The 20739-nt window shown below is 44.2% G+C and overlaps 1 protein-coding gene across 19 annotated transcripts in view; it reads right to left on the bottom strand.

Annotated features, from left to right (window-relative positions):
- Positions 1–619: 619 nt before the first annotated feature.
- The window catches only part of tnika (TRAF2 and NCK interacting kinase a), a 59149-nt gene continuing 39029 nt past the window's right edge, over positions 620–20739 (bottom strand). The window contains exons 12-35 of one of the 19 annotated variants that reach the window (XM_030117379.1): positions 20464–20662; positions 19754–19870; positions 18633–18719; positions 17406–17633; positions 13076–13240; positions 12552–12854; positions 12249–12355; positions 12047–12162; positions 11421–11518; positions 11225–11248; positions 10242–10310; positions 9568–9674; positions 9267–9369; positions 9023–9172; positions 8839–8935; positions 8572–8742; positions 8317–8460; positions 8012–8146; positions 7363–7463; positions 7055–7204; positions 6217–6234; positions 4963–5122; positions 4303–4442; positions 620–3666 (exon numbers count right to left, since the gene is read on the bottom strand). In XM_030117379.1, the coding sequence (XP_029973239.1) occupies positions 3583–3666; positions 4303–4442; positions 4963–5122; positions 6217–6234; positions 7055–7204; positions 7363–7463; positions 8012–8146; positions 8317–8460; positions 8572–8742; positions 8839–8935; positions 9023–9172; positions 9267–9369; positions 9568–9674; positions 10242–10310; positions 11225–11248; positions 11421–11518; positions 12047–12162; positions 12249–12355; positions 12552–12854; positions 13076–13240; positions 17406–17633; positions 18633–18719; positions 19754–19870; positions 20464–20662 (3073 nt within the window). In that variant the 3' untranslated portion in view covers positions 620–3582. The remainder of the gene's footprint in view (positions 3667–4302; positions 4443–4962; positions 5123–6216; positions 6235–7054; positions 7205–7362; positions 7464–8011; positions 8147–8316; positions 8461–8571; positions 8743–8838; positions 8936–9022; positions 9173–9266; positions 9370–9567; positions 9675–10241; positions 10311–11224; positions 11249–11420; positions 11519–12046; positions 12163–12248; positions 12356–12551; positions 12855–13075; positions 13241–17405; positions 17634–18632; positions 18720–19753; positions 19871–20463; positions 20663–20739) is intronic. The other 18 variants (XM_030117384.1, XM_030117381.1, XM_030117387.1 and 15 more) reach the window with 18 other exon arrangements.

Raw genomic sequence — 20739 nt, 5'->3', positions numbered from 1 at the left:
AGAATGAGCTTACCTTCCCCGTGTCCATGATGGGTCCAGAGTGTCAGCCAGCAGCTTGGTAATGATCAGTGAAAAGTGCATGCCTGATCACGCTGTGTCCACCCGCTAATCGGCAAACACACACGCACACGTTCACAGGGATCTGCGCACACACCAGTACTGATGATGGACCTTTTACCCATTAATTAAACTTTTGATATGATGCAATGCTATAGTATACATAGAAGCATTTATTACTTTTATTACTAGGAAGTAATGATCAACAAATTGAGGCAGTAAAAAGTTACTGAAGGGAAGCACTGCTGATCTGTTGCATACTTGTTATTACAGTATGTTCCAGTTCTTAATGAAATAGAAAGTTACTCAAATAAAACACACGCCACCCTGCAAAGTTGTTTTAATAGGATGTAATAAAGGCATCTTTGTTTTTGTTGGTCTTTTCCCTTGTCTGTGATCTACTCACTCACAGGCACAATTCCTGTTAATGATTATACTTGAGACAGTGCACAAAGTCTGAGGGTCAAAGCTGATATCAATGTGCAAACTTGCAAAAAAGAAAAGGGGGGAAAACCCTCCAATGCTCTCTTTTCACAAACACAATCAGACACAACTCTAAAAGTGTAATGCTAGTTTCATTTATTTCTCTCTTACATCATTTCTTTTACAAAACAAATAAATCCCAAAACAGGACATTAGTAATGCTCTTTCAAATAAAAGAAAACAAGAATTAAACAGAATAAAGAATACAGTGGTTTCATCTTTGAAAGGAGAGACCTCAGTGTCACGACTGTCAGCATTTTTTTTTTCTCAATGGGAAGAGTGAATTTTAAAAATGGACAAAACACAATAATGCCCCATTCACGCTTGATCACTCGCGCCGTCGCATGCGTGCACACAGGGAAGACAGTGGTTTCTATAGCTCTGCTCTTTATTGCTAGAATGTTAGCCGGCTCCTCCGCAGAGAGATCAGCGAACCTAACTTTACAGCTGCACAGGAACGGCTACTGCATGAACACGGAAAAAAAAGTCCTTGAAAATACAAGGGAAACACATTTAATAATTTAACAGAATAAAATAGAGTCAAGAGGATTATTACATGACGGGGGGATTCGCCTGTTTTTGCTTTGGATGTGTTGAGCATGGGCCAAAAAGGAGGGAAAAGTTACCCAAAACAAGAGACAGGAAGAGGCACACTCAGATTCACCAACAGCTACTGAATTCATTCCACATTGATGCACACAAGTCCAATTTTTTTTTTGGAGCCAAACTGAAAGTTTATATTACTGATTGGAAAAGTTTTGCAGTCTTTACTTTGATCAAGTGCCTCGGTGTTGTTTATGGTCCGTTGGTGATTGTCTTCTCGGTGAGCTGCCTCCGGCGTGTCCGCAGGCTGGAGTTTGAAGGTGGCTTAAATGAAAACCGATGGCTTGAAAAATCTGCTGCCTGGCCTCTGTCCCGTTTTAAAGTAACTTCACTCCCATGTGTGTTGTTTTGTCAGTCGATCCTCGGGCTACGGTGATAGATCCCTCTGACAGAACACTAATTTCACTGCTTTTCAGTCGGCACGAGCGGGCCCACCGTCAGTAGTGTCGTAAAGTCATAATGGGTCGATCGAAGGATTTCAAAGGGCATTTCAACATTTTAATAAACCATACATCAGTTGCTCCTTTCAAAGAATAAATCAAGTCTCAAATTTGTTAATGTGCATCCCCATTAGAGGAGACAGATAGCATCAGCAATGTGTTAAAATTGGATAACACACACACACACACAAAGACCCCAGCTCTAAAAAACTAAACAAAACCAAAAAGCTGTAATGTAATAATCCAATAAAAAAAAAAAAAAAAAGCGTACAATGTGAGCAATGATCTTTTGGCCTCCGTTTGAGTTTTGCTTACATCATGCTAGGCACTGTACAAACAGTTCGGAGCCAAAATCAGAACAACAAACCGGGGATGATTCCAGATACACACCACAGCTTTCAACAATGAGTGCTTCCACATGCACACACTTTGTTTTTTTTTTTTTTCCTTTTCTTTTGGGATAGTAGCTCATGTCCTCCTGAGGTTGTATTCAGGATAAGCTTTTCATGTATGTCCTACAGCCACACAGCCGTGTCTGTAATTACTGTGATAAAGGAAAGAAAAACAGAATCCGAGAAATAAAACACTCATATTGCTATTGTGAGATGCATGATGTTTAGACAACCGACTGATAAACCGCACTACAAGAACATAATATATTGCATGTAAACACACTCAATGTTGCTTTGATCGCATCAAAGGTAAAAGTCCACCCACAGAGACTAAACGACTTGACATTTGCTGGACTGTGATTTCAACGTCCTGCTTCGATTCAGACTTGATTTGATTTCGTCTTATTTTCAGCATCAAGTCAACAGACACACACGCACGCACACACACGCACACTCCTGATTTCAGAGACACAGATGTGCTGTACATTTCATCAAACTTCGAAGACTGACTGACTCCAAACTGTTCCACAGAAAAAAAATGGAGGAACAGAAAAGAACAGAATGACGCGCGCATTGTTGATTTGAGGATTACAGTATATCTGATGCAGCACCTTCAGAGTTTAAAGAAGTAAAGAGTGAGGAGAGGGAGATCGTCAACGTGATGTGCGGGGCGGGGTTGGCAGGAAGAGAGATAGAGGAAAAGAGGAGTAAAAAGACAGGACGGGCCAGTGATTTCACTTTAAAGGGACACAGACATCATATTTGCATACTGTTGAAACCCACCCGACAGCCCAGCGTCTTTCTGCATCTCTATCAGAGGAACGCGATCGAACGCTAAATCACGACTCGGTTTACTCAAACCTGAAAAGATGGCAAAAAGGGAGGAAGTGGAGGAAGACAGGAGTGACAAAGGAGAATGAAAATCAATCAGGCTGTCTGAATAAATTGCCGGCACCCGGGCTGGATTTGTCATCTTTCAACTACTTTCCCTGCACTGCTGTATGGAACTGAATCATAAAAACCTGATGAAACCGTATTCATGTATCGCTTCCTCAGCCTCTGAGCTGTAGTTGCCTGGGAATAAGCCCACACTTGGAGGATAAGGAGAGAGGAATATGAAGGACATGGCTGTCAAAGAATTGAAAAAATATCATACATCTACCGGGAAGGAGTGCAAGAACATGAACGGAAGAAACGTAAAGTATAACTGTTACACACTTGAATGCACTGGTCCATGTGGAACACCGAGACAAAGTGGAGTTAGAGAGGGACAAGATTTATGGAGGGAAATAGACAGAAGAAGAGAATATTTGGAAAGTTAGTGGCACCAGTTTGCCAGTCAGTTAAGTAACGATGGCTTCTGCATGACCAGACTTCATCTAGTATAACTCTCTTTATTCAGATCTGGTCTTTATTATTTTTTTTTTCTTCTCTAAAATAACATCTTTTTTTTCTTCTTCTCTACACTGTATTAGTCTCTCCTGTGTTAAAAGAGTTCATTTATGGCCTCACGGTTGATCAGGCTCGTTTGTGAGATGTGCGGTGGGCCGATGTTGGTTACCAGACTGGCCGATGGGAGGATGAGGCAGAGTGTACGACGGGCGACATCACCAGTTCATCATAGAGTTTCTGTTGAGTGTCATGAAGAAAACTTGGCTGCTACCTCCCGAACGCACGGATGCAAAGAATACCTGCGTAGGAAAGAGAACAGAAAGAACATGCTCGAGTATTCCTATCAAGAAGTGATAAGATGGTGCTTTTATCTCGTCCTGAAGGTACTGTATCTAACTGAACCATATTTTCCTGGGAATAGGTCTGAAAAAGTGAACTTGACCTATATTTGTGGTGTGATATTCAGCTCTGAGTGTTATGCTACGTTCGAGATTAGAGACAGGAGGAAGATGCTGGATGTGATCTGGGGACATCTGACTCAGAAACCAAAGACATTAAACAAAATTGTTGTTTAATTCACTATGTTTTGTCCTAAAAAATAAAATTCAGCCACGTGTTCATAAATACAAGTTTTTAGTCTGTAAATATAAGCTGGATAAATGTATTCGCAAAAAGTAGCAGCCGTGCTGCATAAATAGCCAATCAGGGCGAATGAGGCCACACAACTCCAATAAAAGCTGTTTCTCAACCTGTTTGCTTTGGTTGGGATTGCCCTGAACCTTTTGTCACTGCGCAACAGTTCAAACAGTCGGCTATCTGACAGATAAGCACAAAGTCATTTAACTTGTGGGTTTTTTTTCTTCTCCTCCAAGACTTAAATTAATGAGGGGACAGTGTGAAAGAGTTTTCTTCAAAGACCGAAAAAGCCGTGTTACCTTGTCGTTCCGCTCGCACAGGAATTTGAGCCTCTGGGCTCTCTTGTGCATGAAGACGCCGTCCAGATGACCTGTCTCCACAGAGCGGATCTCTATGGCTTTCTCCCCCCAGCCCATAATCTGATTAGAGTGGATATAGGCTGAAAAAGAAGGAGAGAGAGAGTTTGCATATTTCTTAAAGAGCATGTAAATGAACAAAGTACAGTAAACCTTTAAATGTTACTCATGCAAGTCTTTTTGGAGACTTTAGCTGTAGTTAATCTGGCAGATACTTTCTTTGTTAGTAATTCTTTTTCCACAAAAGTGAAAGACATATGTTTGCTGCTGTTTGATGGTGTTTCATTTAAATCAGTATAACTTCAAAAGTGTTAGTGAGTGAAAACAACATTCATAGTCATATACAAGTAACTTTTAAATGCGTTGCACTACTCCAGGCTGCCACACGAGGGCAGCAACACAGAGAAGTTGCACATTCTGATTTGTCCATGTAAGAGACAGCTCAGGTTAGCCTTTGCTTGTCTCTTCACTTGCTCTCCGACCTGTATGTTTGTTGTACCTCTATTTGTACATTTGCCACCAGCCTTCTTATCTTTCATGAAAACTTTCTGTCCTAAACTACGACTGAAATCTGTATGAAAACGCCATGCTGGCGTGACATACCAACAGAGGTGGGCATTTCTCCCCACTGTAGCACCACGTCCTTGGTGATCCGTCCGTAGGTGTTGACGTAGACGCCCTCGTCCTCGTAGCACAGCAGCATCTCCATCCCATCCGTTTTGGGCAGCACCACGATGGCGTGGGGTGTCACCTGGCTCTGGATCTAACACAGACAGACACCGGCGAGCATTTCAGAGGCTTTAATTAAATCTGTCAAATTTAATCATAATCTGCGTTAGATTAAAAATATTACAGGCTCCATCACTGGACTTTAATGTAGCTGAATTTGGCAAGTGCTTTGGCCTACATATCATAATCCTCTAAAGAGCTGCAAAATATCACAAGCATCAAAAGGTTCAAAGTTTGCTTGAGAAGCCAGTTCTGTGTGAAGTGTCAGCTCTCTCAACTCTTAATGAACATAAACAACATCAAAAGCTCAACACGAAGCACGAACGTGTACATCTCATAAAGTTTAAAGCTCCAAGACCACCTTCTCTATCTATGGCGTCCAAGTAGAGAGAAAAATTCATCTCAGCTCAGTAAAACCTGCAGTCACTCAGTAGTTCTCAACACCAGCCAATATGCATTTATTAGTACAGCTTTGCCTGCGATGATCTCAGTGAAGAAGAATGTTAATGTAGACGCTGGTGGATGATCTATGCCAGTGCAGTTTCTCATTGACTGTCAGATACGATATAAAGCTAATTACAACGCATTAAATGAAATTACAATATAGCTATGACACTAATCGCTGTGACACATATGCCCTTAAGTGGGTGTTTTGATTGTGAAACTTCATGTCTTGGTAGCAGAAGCACGTTATAGTGAGGCGTGACTTCTGACTGAAGCTCTGGAGCACAACAAGTCGTGAAAAAACACATCTCAGCTTACCACAAACTGCATTTTTACTATTCATTTCATGACAAACCAGGATGTACCTATGTACAATCTCTGCTGACATCAGAAAAAGTCAGCTAATTTCTCTAAGAGGTGTGATATACTCCAAAAGAGAATGCATCAAATGCAATTGCAATTACAAACACTGCATTATCATTAAATATATACTGTGAGAGATTGTGTTTGTGGAAGGTGAGATGAATTTATTCACGTACACGTCAATGTCAGGAGAAGTTATTGGTTAATTTCTACACTAGTGAGCTGGACAGCACACACACTCTGGCAGTGTTGTGCATTCACTAAGAGGGTTTTACTAGAAATCTATTGATCTAGTCTAGTGGGAGGATGGCAGGATGTCACCTTCATCTGTTTGGCACACTGGAGGAGAGATTGGCAGGGGGGAGAGAGAGAAGAAGCAAGGATGAAAGGTGGAGACAGCGAGCAGGAACATCCTTCATTAACTGCAGAGTGCAGTGTGTGCACGATCACGCTGAACGCACGCTGGCTCACACACGAATCCTCAGATTTATTCGGTGGTTTACATTTTCTGGATTATTGTCACTACATCAACAGTTTGGCTGAACTGTGTTTGAACTTGATTTCACTCAGAGCAGGCGATTAGTGAGAACTTGGGGGTGGGGGGTGGGGGGGGGTGATCGGCATGCAAGCACCAAACTTGATTTGCATTCAAGAGCGCAACAGAAAAACGCTGACAGTCAATCAGCTTTCATGAGTGACCAGAATAATGACTACCTCTCACCATGTGTGTCTGTCCGGTGCGTTATGAAACACAGGTATGCAGGAAAAAAAAACACCTGCCGACAATGCTGTTTTGTTTAAGTGGTTGCCAAATTTATTTTGCTGGCAGCCTCCTCCAGACAGTTCGATCTCTGATTTGCCAAAAACTTACAGTGAAAACAATCGGTAGTGCGCAGGTCGAAAATATTATAACATTCAATCAATCAATCACAGGAGACACTTCTCAGGAAACATTTATTGCATTCGAAGGACCTAATCCTCACAAGAAGGAACACAATTTTCTTCTGATCTTGGAACAGGAGGACACCAGCAGGTAATACAGTACCATGGAAGGAATGACGAAATATTGACATTGGTGCTGACGGAGAATTATTGAGCCAACAAGGCGACTGAAAAGGAATATGATGAGACACGCATGGATCAACTCCCGTGGACTTACATGTGAGGGGATGTAGATGTCGTAGGGATTCCCCGAGTCCACGTCAATGACATGGAAGCCTACGCTAGAGCCATAGATGACTTTTAACCTCTGACCTTCCTCCACTGTCAGGTCGACCAGTTGAGGGCGGTGCTGCAGCTCAGTAAACGACTAACAGGCAGAGAGGAGGGTGGGGGGGGGAACATGGAAACAGACAAGAAAAAGGCGTTCAAAAATCATTAAAACACATTTATGAAAAGATATGATTTTATTAAACTTGTGCAGAAATACACAGAAGTATGAAGCAGTGCGTCTTTGTCCCTCTGTACCTTAAAAGCCATGAACTTGTGGTAGGGTTTGGGAGCCCAGGCATAGATTTCCACTGAGTTCTTAAGAGCAATGACCAGGAACTTGATCCTTTCATATTTCACTAAAAATGAAGAAAAAACACAGACAGAAAATTGGTAAACAACTAACTAAATGGAGTATTCATACGATCACTTGAACCCTTTAACAAAGTTACAATCAAAATGAGAATTACATTTAATGAACAATCTTCTCTAATTGATCTACAGGCCAACGTTCAATCATTGCTAATTATTAGTGAAAAAAACATTACTTTCTTTGCCTGTACGGTGATTTTTCTAAGCAGTATGGCTTGCTATCGACTTTATACCAGAAAGGTTTTTCATGCTTGTTTGTGATTGTTGTATAACTTCTCACTTTGTCACCTGATCATATGTTATCAATCATCGTTTCATTTCTTTAAAACTGTTCAGGTAAGAAGTGCTGGAAGGTGAGTTACATTTTTATAGAGATCGGAACACAATGACTAGTCTGTATCCAAAAACGAAAAGGGGAAGCATCATCTCCCAGACCCCCGGATCCTCCCTTGCTGCTGCAGCGCCCCTGAAGCCCCGTGGTGCAATCCACACTGTGAAAATATAAAACCCTTTAACGTGAAACCGTGAGTCTTACCAACTTTATAATGCACACAGCCCTCCAGTTCTCCAACCGTAATCCAGCCTTGCTTCTTCTCTACCTCCGGGTCGTTGTGTAATATTCTGTTCCTCAGCCAAGATAAATAGTAGACACGTAACTTATTCTTCTTTCCTGGAAGGGAAAGAAAACAACCGTAAATAAGATTGAACTGACAGTAATTCTTTCACAAATTCATACATTATTGCTCTATAAGAGGGTGGGTTTGAATTATACTGTGAAAAACATCGGCGTTAATCTTATGAATGCATCGTAGGCTTTTACAGTGTGAAAGTTAAACCTACCGGAGATAGTGACGAGCACGTTGAGGCCCTCCAGTACATCCATTTGCAAGAAACGCCGCCTGGTAATCAAGTTATAGACTTTTCCCTGTCCGCTTCGGTCAAGCAGCATCAGACCATTCTCCGTCCCCACCAGAAGATTCACACCTGAGCACACAGAGAGACACCGGAGTCAGAGAGGCAGAGAAACAAACAAAAAAAATAGCAAAGATAAGAAAAAAGGAGTGTGATATGTCAATAAGAGATATTAAGTCCTACCCCAAAGAGCGGCACAGAGGATCTCAGAGTTGAAGCGCTTCTTGTATTTGCGAATCTCTGGCGTGTCGCTGTGAGGTCTGATGTTGGTGGGGTTGACATTCACCACAGAGATCTTCCTGGCTTCGTTCAGCCGGGCTTGTTCCTGCCGCAGAAGCTCATTGGCAAACATGGCTAGTATGCCACAACAGAGGAAAAAACAGATAAAAAGATAAGTTTTAGTGCCATTACAAGCCAAGCCTTAACACAGTTAGGGTATGGTGTACCGACCTGCTGCTGAGTTTTCATTGTCATCACTCGGGGAGGTCTGATACACCCGTGGATCAACAAACGGTGTGAATGACGCTTTGGACCCACTCAAACAAAACTATAAATTAGAGAAAGAACAGCCGTGAGTGTCTCCCTTATAAACATGTATAGAAACATTAGTGTACATGTCTGCGACGTGTCTGACCTCGGCCGCATCGCTCAGCTCCTGCAGGGCCGTGGTGGGCGTGGCAGAGGGAGAGTTGCTCTGCTGCACCAGGTCGGGCAGGTTACCGTGGTTGCTGTGATTTCCAAATCCATTACTCTCTGTGTGACCAGCTCTCCTCCTCTCCTCTGCCTGGAAGACGCAAAACTCAATGTCAAATCAAAATGAAACAACAATAAAAACAACATTGACATTCTGCGATGTGCGCGAGCGGAGCGATCATCACCTCTCTCATCACCAGAGTCCCGTCCTTGGAGCTGTTGTGGGCATCTCCCAGGGAGTCCTCCGTCAGCCCGCCGTACGACTCACCACTGGTCTGCACTGCTGGCCTGTGATTCACACACATCGGAAACACACACACGCACACACAGACTGAATCATTCACAAAGCAATTCTGCTAAAACCGTCCTGACAAGCAACTGGCATGGTGTTTATTCAAAACCCGTGGATAGCTCCGTACAAATGAAGGCTGACAGGCCAAAAATAAAGTGCGGCAGAGAGGATATGAAAACAGAAGGACAACTTACATGATGCGGGGGATGTCGCTAACAGCAACTGTCCCATCATGCCCCACTGTCTCGCCGTCCTCGTCGCTGCTCTCCGACTCCTCACTGGAGGATGAATAGTCTGTAACCTTCAACAGAACACAGGGAGCGCAAACAAAAATCAATTTTAATAAGGAGAATTGATCAGGGGACCTCTAAGACACAACACTGTGAGACGACTTTATAGAGATGTGTCTAAATTACCTGCAAGGCTCATTTGAACCTTGCACATTTTTTTTCAAAATGTCAGCATTTTTATGATGAGAATATTCACATATATTGATGAAACCTCATAGATTTTTTTTTTTTTTTTTTTTACTTTAATTGAGTCTTCCTTCTGTTTGTTTGTGTTCACTCATCCACGGAGATCATTTGTCATGTGCTACTGACAGCAATGGAAAAAGCACATCATAATCTGCTTGGTAACCCGTGGGGATTTTACACAGCAAGTAGAAGAATGTTAAGATAACGCGGAGATCGGAATTTTACTAAACTGTAAAGCAGGCAAGCTTGGACCAGTAGGAGGGATGTTATCACTGAGAGGTGGAATTGTCGTTGGTTATTCATCTTTAAATCTGAAGATAGTCTTGCCTGCATGGTTTTCCAGGTTCACACAATGAAGTAAATCAGTGTCTTTATCACAGATGCCGTCATACCTTCACCGGAGGTCTGCTTCCTTCTTCTACCCTTAGTTCTCTGAGTTCCTTCGCCAGAGCGCTTAAGTCCTGAAACAGAGCACAGAGAGGAAGAGGAGAAACAGGCCGTCAGTCAGCCGACGCGTTCTGTATCATCAGGCTGCAAAACCCGAGAGAATAAATGCCCTACGGCTGGGAAAGGAGAGCAGAGAGGACCAAAGACGGGGACAAACCTCAAACGTCATGACGAAGGGACGTGTGTTTCCACATGAACACCTGAGCCGTCATGGAACAAGAGTGCTGATCTGACCTTTTTTTTTTTTTTTCTACTAAATATCTGGGGGTTTTTTGCACAAGGAATGATCATAATCAGCACTTTTATTCACTCACAAGCAAATGCTAAGTTTGAGAACAGAGGCTGTATTAGGAGAGAAAGGCTGATAATCAAGCTTGATGTACTACTGGAATGCAGAATGACCCTGCCTCTGCTCTACCAATCACCCCCATGCCAACTGGCCAGTGGTTTCTGCCCCTCCCCTCCCCTTCTCCCGCCCCATCGCCCCCCCCCCCCCCCCCCCCCCTCCAGCCAGTGGATCAGACCATATCATGCAGACGGGGGGGGGGGAGGAGCGTCACACTCGGTGGGCTTACCAGCTCCTCCTGAACCGTGACAACAGGGAAACAGGAAAAGAAATTCAGAGACTGTTCGGGCGCTTGGCAGATCAGCCTACACACATCTGCTCGCTCACACACACATGCCTGTATCGCACAAATCCCCCACAAGCACACATTCACCCACACTCAGGTATGTGTGTGGAAGCACACATGCACTGCCATTGGCTTTACACTCTGAGGTTCCAGAGTTTCAGGGGAAAGTTGTCTTCTTGTGAAACTGTCTAACTCCACCATGCCGGGGGAAGAGGAGGGGCTCTCAAGTTGGAGGTAAAGGAAAACCAGGAAAAAGGAAAAGAAAAAATATAGAAGGGGACTCGATTGTCACTGACCTCATCTATGGCTTTCTTATAGCTCTGTAGAATGGAAAGAAGGAAGGAAGGAAGGAAAGGAAGACAGAAGGAAGTAAAGAAAGAAAGAAAGACCAGATGAATAGTAGAAAAAATGAGGAGGTGGCCTGTACAAACTGACCAGAGAGAGGACTGGTGTGAGAGAAGTGAGTGTGTGTGTCTCTGCTGTGAGACTCACGGCCGGTCTGCTGGGTCTGGTGGATTCACGACCTTCCTCCTGTTTGGACTTTGCCTCCTGATTGGCTCCTGGAGGAGATCCTTCCTGCTTGGCTAGACCTTTTAGAACAAAAATGGGAAAACATTGAAAGATCAGAGAGCTTTGAAGGAATAAAATTGTCCTTCTTTGGTTAAAAGCCCGGTCTAATTTGGTTTTTCTGAGTAACATCTTTATAATCATGGGTATGAGCACTATAACATAGAATATGCCACTCAGGAAAATGGATCTATATTTAACTCTTCCTTCATGCTACGTGTTCTTCAGAGGGAGATCCATGCATTTCTCGGATATCACTCTGACCTGTTGTTTGACACATCCCTCTACACCTCTTACAATCTCCCTCTCATTTCCTCTCCTCTATCTCTCCAGAGGCTGAGAGTAACAGGGCGCATCAGACAGGTTGATCAGAGCAGAACTGCGACTGACAATGTCCCGCTGATGGCCTCTGAGGTGAGTGAGTGTGGACGTCTGTCTGGTTCCCACAAAAAGCAACTCTTTAAATTGATTTACATGCCTGCATAAGTGCGCAATTTTAAGTTTGGGTGAGTGTTTCGTCTGTTTCCTAAGTGCAGTGTGAGTGTTTATACCTCTCCTCTCTGCTGAGCCTCCCTGAGATGAAGGGGAGGAGGAAGATGATGAATTGGAGGAGGTTCTTTGCAGCATGGCGTCCAGAGAAAGCTCGGAGCGGCGCAGGTCTGGATTGCTGAAATTGGAAATATGTCGTACATGAGACCTATTGAAGATTAAAAATGGAGGGAGAGAAGAAAAAAAAAAAACCCATTTCTGTACCTGGCTCGTATGAGCTGAGAACCTGTGCGAGGGCCCAGACCCACTCCTCCGTTAGGGGAGTTCTTCCTCACTAGGGCTGGGGAGATGGATGTGGTCCTCTGGGGTACCTGGGCAGAGACAAACACACACACACACACATAACAAGTCAACACACTGGAACAATTTCTCTTTTACCCTGTAAAATGATTTCAATGGTTAAAGTTCAACAACTATTAATACTATCTATCATCATGCACAATGACTTCATCTATTGACTTGCATAATATAAAACAATGAAGAAATAGTAAAATCAAAATAAAATACATGAGAAGTTGTTAATCTTCTTTTCTGATTGTGATCCTCAACCTTGGGTGGGATGTCCTCCTCCCTCAGCCAAGCGGTTCTGTCCCTGTCCCTTTCCCTGTCCCTCTCCCGTTCCTCCCTGCCGGCGATCCGAGGAGGGAGTCCCGGCGTGTCGGAGGTGGGGTCAGAGTTCTGCCGAGGCATCTCGGGCCTGGGGGATCCCACGCTAACGCCTTCGCTCAAAGCTGAGCCTGTCTGGTCTTGCAGAGACTGAGAGCCCGACATGGAGCTGGAGTGGGTCTTTACTGGGACCAGGTGAGCCATCTGCGAGAGACAAAACAGAGGAAGTGAATGGCTGCGATGAATGGATGAATGGATGGATGGATAAAAAAGATTCAGTCATATGTCGACCTGAACTTTGATATAGAAGGCACTTCGAAAAGAAGCAAAGAGGCTTGTGATTTGGGGGGATACACAGAACATTTACATCACTAGCTTCCCAAGCATACAGACGCATACACACACACACACACAAACACACACACCTGTGGTTCGATGGGGCGGTGGATGGGTGGGGTGCGGGCAGGCTGCATGCCGCCGCTGCTGAAGGACTCGGAGCGGGGAGGGAGGGAGGGGTCGGAGATGCGGTTGGACACTTTGTGCTGCGGCGCCGGGGAGCTCTGTCTGTTCAGCTTAGATCGCTCCTCCACCTGAGACAGGTCACATACCGCCGTCACTCGCCGCCCAGCACACAAGACAGGCACGCCACACTAACGCCACTACAGGCACCGCAGCCCGCATGCACCTCCTCTGCCAGCCATCGCACCGTCTCACATCGCATACCTTTGTGGGACCACATCCAGAACCTGGATGACTATGTTGATTGAACAAGAGATTTCCACAGAACCCAGCATTGTAGAACTTGTTTTGAATTGTATGAGTCATAACAAAACTGCCGCTGGAGCGGTTGAGGCTTGAAAGAAAGATTAACCGCCAGGTTGGATATTTGTTTCCTGCTAACCAATTGTTTGTCTACAAGTTTCCATGTCCCACAAACGTTGAGAAGTAAGACTGTGAAGTGGCTTAAGGGAAAGTCAAAACCAAAAACCAGAAAACAATCGATGCGGACGCAGTTCCTGAAGACGTCTCATCGTTTCAACTGAAGGAGTGCGTGTATATGTCAACGCAAACAGCCACTAAATGCGTCTGTGTGAGTAAGACAGCAAGCTCCTCTTCCCAGTGTAATCTGATTATCAGATTATCTACTGTGCAGTAGGAGAAGATTCAAAGGAAAGCTCCCAGCAGTCAACATCCCACTTTTCAAACCTGAAGAAGCTCCTTCGTGGTCGGTAAAACACTGACTGCAGGCTCAGTGGGGCATGGTTTCAATAGCTCTCAGGTAAACATATGTGTGTAAAGAGAAATATTACAGTTTTAAAGGCTTTCTCTAATTCCAGATGAGCTCATAATCCAGCAGGATTATTCAAGATTATGCCCTGGGTCAAAAACACTATGCAAAACTGGTTCATTCCTCAAATCTGTGTTGGTTGACTGCTTGGAGGGTAACTACAGTGTGTGCAACAACAGAGAAGTCGTTAGTTGTTCAGGTGAAAGGCAGCTACCGATGAGGAAATCAGATGTATCTAATGGGAAAGAAATATTCGTTGGCCGACAAGAAATCCTGGTGAGACTGAAGTGAGAGTCTGATCAGAGTGAAATTATGGGTTAGCGTCAACACAGACTGACCTACAGGAAAGAGAGAGAGTATTGTTAGTACACCCCTCTACAGAGAAAAAAGCCTCTGGGTCATGCTGCTCGAGCCGACAACCCAAAAACTCCTTCAACTGTGAACAGAGAAACAAATACTGGAGGAAGTTGTTTTTGTGGAAATCTACATTAATAAATACCGGAGGGAAAGCGAGAGAGAGAAGAGAGGGATTGGAGAGGACGTCCTCTGAGGGTTCACCATTTCACCAGACCCCATCACCAAGAACAGATTTGATCGATTGTTTAACTAACCTAGAGGGAAACGAATGCACGGGTTTCCCAGGTGACATCGAGCCCCGAATGTACAGGGAGGGAGCTGCTGACCGGGGCGCACCGGGGCATGAGAGGAATGTGGCCATGGGGGGGGGCTGGCAGGGCTGGGCGGTGGTGCAGGGGTCTATTAATCAGGGTGATCATAAACTCTACCCTCCCTCTGGATTTCATTGCCAGGAAAAAATGTTTTGGATGATAAAAGGCGACAATTCCAGCTACACTAAATGTGTACAGCAACGCAGCAACTTCATACTAAAACACATGAAGATAAATGAAGATAGGATATAGATTTTCTGCAATGTCTTTGTCTACATATGAGCAATATATTCACACACCCCTGTTAAAAAATGACGGTATTTCGTTAAAATATAGACACACCCTGTGTACTTATTGATTCCAGTAAATGTCATATTATTTTTTTAAGATGTTTTTAGATGATTAAATGATAAACATATGTACATAGACAGGGTTCAAACTGGGGGATTAGCGGCGTTTTTATGCACAGGTTCCATGTTCACTATGTACATAAATGGCTTTTCTCCCACAGTCCTAACATGTGGTGTAAGATCATTTGTGACTTTAACTTGCCCTTCAAGTTCAACACAAGAGGAGTCGATTAGGACCATGCCACTCTCTAACTAAAGTTCATTACATCAATATGTCTTAATATCATCAATAGCATCATAATTGACTCTATAAAAAAGTCAACAATTTCTATATTTTTGGAAATGTGCCCCATAGAATAGGAGACATTAGTGGAATAAACTGATTTATCTATTTGAGGAAAAATTTGGGAGCGATATGTTTGTTTCAGTTCAAGACGCTCAAAGAGATATCTGTCTCATATTCAGCATTTACGTACATTAAAATACACATTGTATTGTGAAAATCTAGACTACTGTCTGTACTGCCATAGTTAAACGTTATTTGTGCTTTGAACAGAAGTATAAACAGTTCACTGACTGAGAAATACTGAAAAAAGTTACGAGATGCTGGCTGTGACTCTTCTGTCTACTTCTTTGTTTTATTTCAAATTATAGAAAAGATAAAGACTCCAACCCAACCAATCACAGAGACAGAGTCATCAATATGCAAAATATAGTGTGATTTATACAATGTGGAACAAGAATTTGATTAAAATGCAATGGAAGTTTAATGTACTACAAAAATAGTCAACTAATAATTGGTCTTATTTTCTTTTTTAAACGTATACATTTTAAGCTGAATAACTATGGCAGTAGAGACAAGAACACATTTTAAGTACGAATGTGGAAGTGTCCTTATGCGAATACGCCCATTTTGTTTTTCATGTTCATCAGAGAGAGGTCATACCCTCTGCTCTGAAGCATCGGATTTTGGGGAATGGGCACGATGATAAACCCTGTGGGGGAGCAGCGAGGCGTCGTTTCAGGTGAGGTGAAGATCGGAGAGAAGCTGGAATCGGATGGGGTGAAGAGGAGAAAATCTGGAGAGGCGTTGGACTGTGATCTGAAGGACACGGGGGAGAGCGACGGGGAGGTTTTGGGTGAGGTTTGGGGAGAAGGGCTTATCCGGTCAAATGGACAGCTCTGACGACGCACATTATCCAGTTGCTGTTTCAACGCGCCTTCAGGCAATGAACGACTGAGAGGGGAGCTGCTTCGAGAGCCATTTCGCTCCCACCTGCCAGTTTCCCAGTCCCAGTGAGAAGGACAAAAAGGGAGATTGTTTTCAGGCACTTGGAGAAAATTGCCATGGTGTGAGACTGGTGGTTTAGGGTTCTGTAGTCTGTTCAGGAAGGATTCGGCAAGAGGTCCAGTTTTATCAGGTGCCTGAGAGTCGGAGAGCTGGCCGATATTGTTACAACTGCCAGACAACCTCCACCATCCGGTCGATCTCTTCTGATATTCAGGTTCTATGTCTACATCTATTCTACGTGACGGCGAGTGTGAACGACTACGATGAAGACTACTGACCGGTTTGACCATGGGCTTCAATCCAGACTGGGGTTTCTGGACTTCTATCGGAGACCGAGGACGGGGTTGGAGAGCGTTAGCATGGGGGTCTGCAGACATTAGTCCTGGGATGGCTGCCTGAGTGCAGACAGACCGAGGTCTCTCTTGACGTTTTTCTTTCAGATTGTTTGGCCCAGGTGGATAAATACCTGGTCTACAATGACAGTCTCCCTCCTGCCCCCGACCTGGATGCTCTTTTTGACTCTTACTGGGTCCTCGAGCACGGCCTTGGCCATTCCCTGGACTGTGGCATCTATTTTTCTGAGCCCTGAGCTCTCTGACCTGCTGACTGATCTCCTGCTTCAACTCTGGATCGAGAAGCTCTCCCTCATCTAATGAAATACAGATATGGGGAAGATGGGTGGAGAGAAGCTGGGCATTATGGGACGGGGTTCGTTTGGGCGCCTGAGCTCTGGGTGGGCCGTGAGCGCCGGAGGATGGAGCGGGCTGGTTGAATGACTGGTGGTGGCGAAGCTGTGAGCGGGGCGGGTTACCATGAGCATGCTGCTGCTCCCGAACCTAGGAGTCAGAGTCAGAGGAGTGATACGACAAAGACACACACGTCAGACATTGCAGAGCGAGCAAAAGACTGTGTTCAGATTCACAAAGTGAGGTCTCCTCTCTACAATCCAGGGTTCACTGACTGTAGTGAGATCTGTTGAGAAAATCATTCACAACACAAGAAGGCCACAAGTGTAGTCACATATTGACCTACAACTGGAAAAAAAAAAAGATTTGCACAACATTGGTACTTTGTCTTGTTTAAAAAAAGAAGTTCACATCTCGGAAAATAAGTCATTATGGGTTCACACTGCTGCATGTCATGCACGTTGGAGCTTACCTCTTTAGCCCAGGCAGGCTTGTCATTAGGATTAATGACATCCTTGTAGTGGTAAAGCTGTTTCTTCTCCACCTGTCTTCCCTCCTCCTGCTGCTGCTGCTGCTGCTGTTGCTGCTGCTGCTGCTTCTGCTGCTGTTGTAGAGACACCAGGTAGGCTCTCTCCTGCTGGAGCTGCCTCTGCAGCCTCTCCGCCTGCCGCTGCTCCTCAACTTGCTTACGCTTGTACTCCTGGTGAAGGAGAGGTCGAAGAGGGGGGAAAAAATATGAAGCACACATGTGAGAAACAGAGGAAGGTAGAGAAGAGGAGGGGAGAAATGAAGAGAAGTGGGAACATGGGGCATGCGAGGAGACAAAAATCAACACCGAGACAAGCGCAGTGTGGAGAGACTACAGACAAATAGCTAGTATAAGCCACGACTACTGTTTTTCATAAGTTAAACATAGCCTGACTCTTCCTCCATCTACAGTACCGGACACAAGGAGTCATGCAGTCACAAAATGTGCAAAACACAAGTGATAAACACAATATCGATAGGTGAAGAAACAACACAATCACAGTTTTGTCAGTTATCACCAACACAAGGACGGTTAAGGAGGAGAAGGGTTTCAGATATGACACTCAAGATAGAAAAAACAGCGGGACTGGAAAGGGATGAGGGCGAAAATGACTCAAGTATGGTTTTGATAGATGAATTCACCGTTCACGTTTATATTGGCTGCATCTCAAAATACTGCCGTTTTATCCAGACTTCAGCTAAGTTCCAAATTAATTTAAATTCAATAAAACTGAGCAGAAGACAAACAACTCATGCCATATTGTTATATCGCTGCCCTTGACAAGATTGGGACACAGAAAGAAAACAATGTGAATCACAACAATGTCCTCTTTTCTGCTGCTTTGGGAGCCGTTGTGACAGAGCTGCCAAAACAGGATTTCTCACAGCCTCTCTTTTGAGATCCAGCCAACTTAATGATACCATACATGCAATCAGTGATGTGAATAAATTCAGCACAGGCTTTTAGAGCTGAGCGACGTATTGTTTCAGCTTCACGTTTTTCCTCGAGTCTCTAACTGTCACGCAAACGGGGACTCGAGCTGTCAGACTGTGGATTCTCTTCCAGTCAGTTCCTCTGCACAAAAAGCAACTTGGGTGCATGCAGCGGGGACGGGAGACCGCACAGCACAGATGGGGAGGCAGTTGTAGCAAGTGGGAGGGCCACAGTTACCAGCAGTAATGCCTGTTCCTGCAGTAGCTGCTGCTGGAGGATCTCTAACTGCCTCTGTTCCTCTTCCAGCTGTCTACGGATATACTCCTGAGCAGCATGTCGACACAGGGAGATGGAGAGAGACTGAGAGAACGATCGAGAAAGCTCAACATCCACATATAGACAGAGGAAAAAAACAACAACACCGGAAATAGAAAAGATTATATCTGTGGTTGCAGCAGAGGAAGAGAGGACATGATAGCAAGAAGCTGTAAGAAGTGAAAGGGACCATATCCTCAAACTACTTTAATAAATTACAAAGAAAGAAAAAAGACAGACAACAGAGAGAGATGTGAGGATATTTTTGCAGAGTACCAGAAAAGTGTGGGAGGAGAGCAGCAGAGCAATAAAGATGGAGTAGGACAGATGAAAAAAAAAAATACACACGAGGACAGCGATTCAAGTTCACTGAGAGGACAAGAGAGCGGCTAAAAGAAATGTCTATGAGAAGACACCGAGCAATCAGAATACACGCAAGAAAGCAAGCTATGTTAGAAATGGGATCTCAGAAAAGTTAGCTGTCCCAGCTTCAGAAACAGGCCCTACGTGACATTTTGCTCTAATCTGCATTAAAACTCAAATGTCATTTACTTTACATTCCAAAAGGTCCAATCATTTGGACCTTTAAATACAGATTTTGGATTTCGATTTTCATGACATGAAACTTTTTTGGATTAACTTTTTGATCTTTCTAAAATGTTATCAAATAGTTAGCTCCATCAAGGGTGTTGGAATTTGTAGACCCAAGCTGGATATGACAAAATATTTGATAATAAAGAATGGATCAGGGAAAAAAAAGCTGTGGACAATCATGTACTTCGATTTTATCACCTCAATCAATGAACAAAGCCTGTGAAACTCCCCAATACTGGAAACATAGGAATACTACTGTTATGCAAACTTAAGTTCAGAAAAATGCTTCAAGACAAAAAATAAGTCAATATTATATCTTCGGTGTAAAAACCAAGACAATCTGGCATGAAAGAATGGCGTAACTTTTAGAGAACCACACACGTTTAGGACTGGAGATGCCATTAAGGCACACACTTTCAGAATTAAAATATAATGTAAAGTGTATGAACCTGCTCTCTCTCGGCATGCCTCCTCTCCTCCTCTCTGCGGAGCTGCTCCATTTCCTCATAGCGCCTCCTCTGTTCCCTCTCATGCTGCTTCCTCAGCCCACGCTCTCGTTCCTGCTGCTGTTTGAGGAGAGAAGAAGCACTTCAATTGTCTGTTGTCTAAGAATTTTAACAAATCGCGCCTCAACTGAGATTCTCGCAAAACTGTGAAGACTCTCTCTCAGTCACGCAGCTTTCATCTTGTCGGATACTTTTAAGTTGCACGTCATCATTTGACTTAAGTTTTGGCCCTCCGTCATCAAAGGCGAACAAAAATCACACACACACAGTTACAGACACACACTTTGGCCAGTAGCGGTGGGGTCATGTTAGTTGAGTTGAGTCATGGAGCTTAGCAGTGCGTTGGGAGGCAAACCCCGGTGGGAACCCACAGAGAGCACACAGATTAGGAGTTAAGGATTTCCTTCTGTAAGCCTGCTCTCTGGAACTAAGAGAGGAACGCTGGGGAACAGGCTTTGTGTGGTGCTTTCTCACTCTCTCCTCTCATCAAGCCAAGTTCAGAGTTTCCTAAGTTTAAACAGCTCAGACGAGGACCTCTTTTCAGCTCATGCACGTCATCAGAAACGGATCTTTGCATAATAATTCGTCCAGGCAGGAGGATCCTCAAGCAACTACTTCCACACTCAGACATGCTTCCAGGTGTTTCTTCTTACCTCTTCCAACCTTCTCCTTTGTTCCTTCTGCTCCTCGATGCGTTTCTGCCTCTCGGCCAGCAGTACGCGCTTGTGCTGCTCGTTCTGCAGTTGCTCCAGCTGCTGCCGCCGCTGTGCCTCCGAACGCTCCTTATTGGCCAGCTGGAGGCGCAGGAAGTCTCGCCTCAGGGTTGACTCACCGGGGATGTTGATGATGGAGCTGGGAATCAGCCAAATAAGAAGAAGAAGCATCACTCTGGAGCAAGCGAAAAGTTTGGACATGGACTAGTCCAAAAT

This window comes from Salarias fasciatus, chromosome 19 (assembly GCF_902148845.1).
Source record: "Salarias fasciatus chromosome 19, fSalaFa1.1, whole genome shotgun sequence".
Classification (NCBI taxonomy): Eukaryota; Metazoa; Chordata; class Actinopteri; order Blenniiformes; family Blenniidae; genus Salarias; species Salarias fasciatus.
The sequence above is the reverse complement of the archived record's forward strand: the minus strand, read 5'-3'. Positions and strand labels throughout refer to the sequence as shown.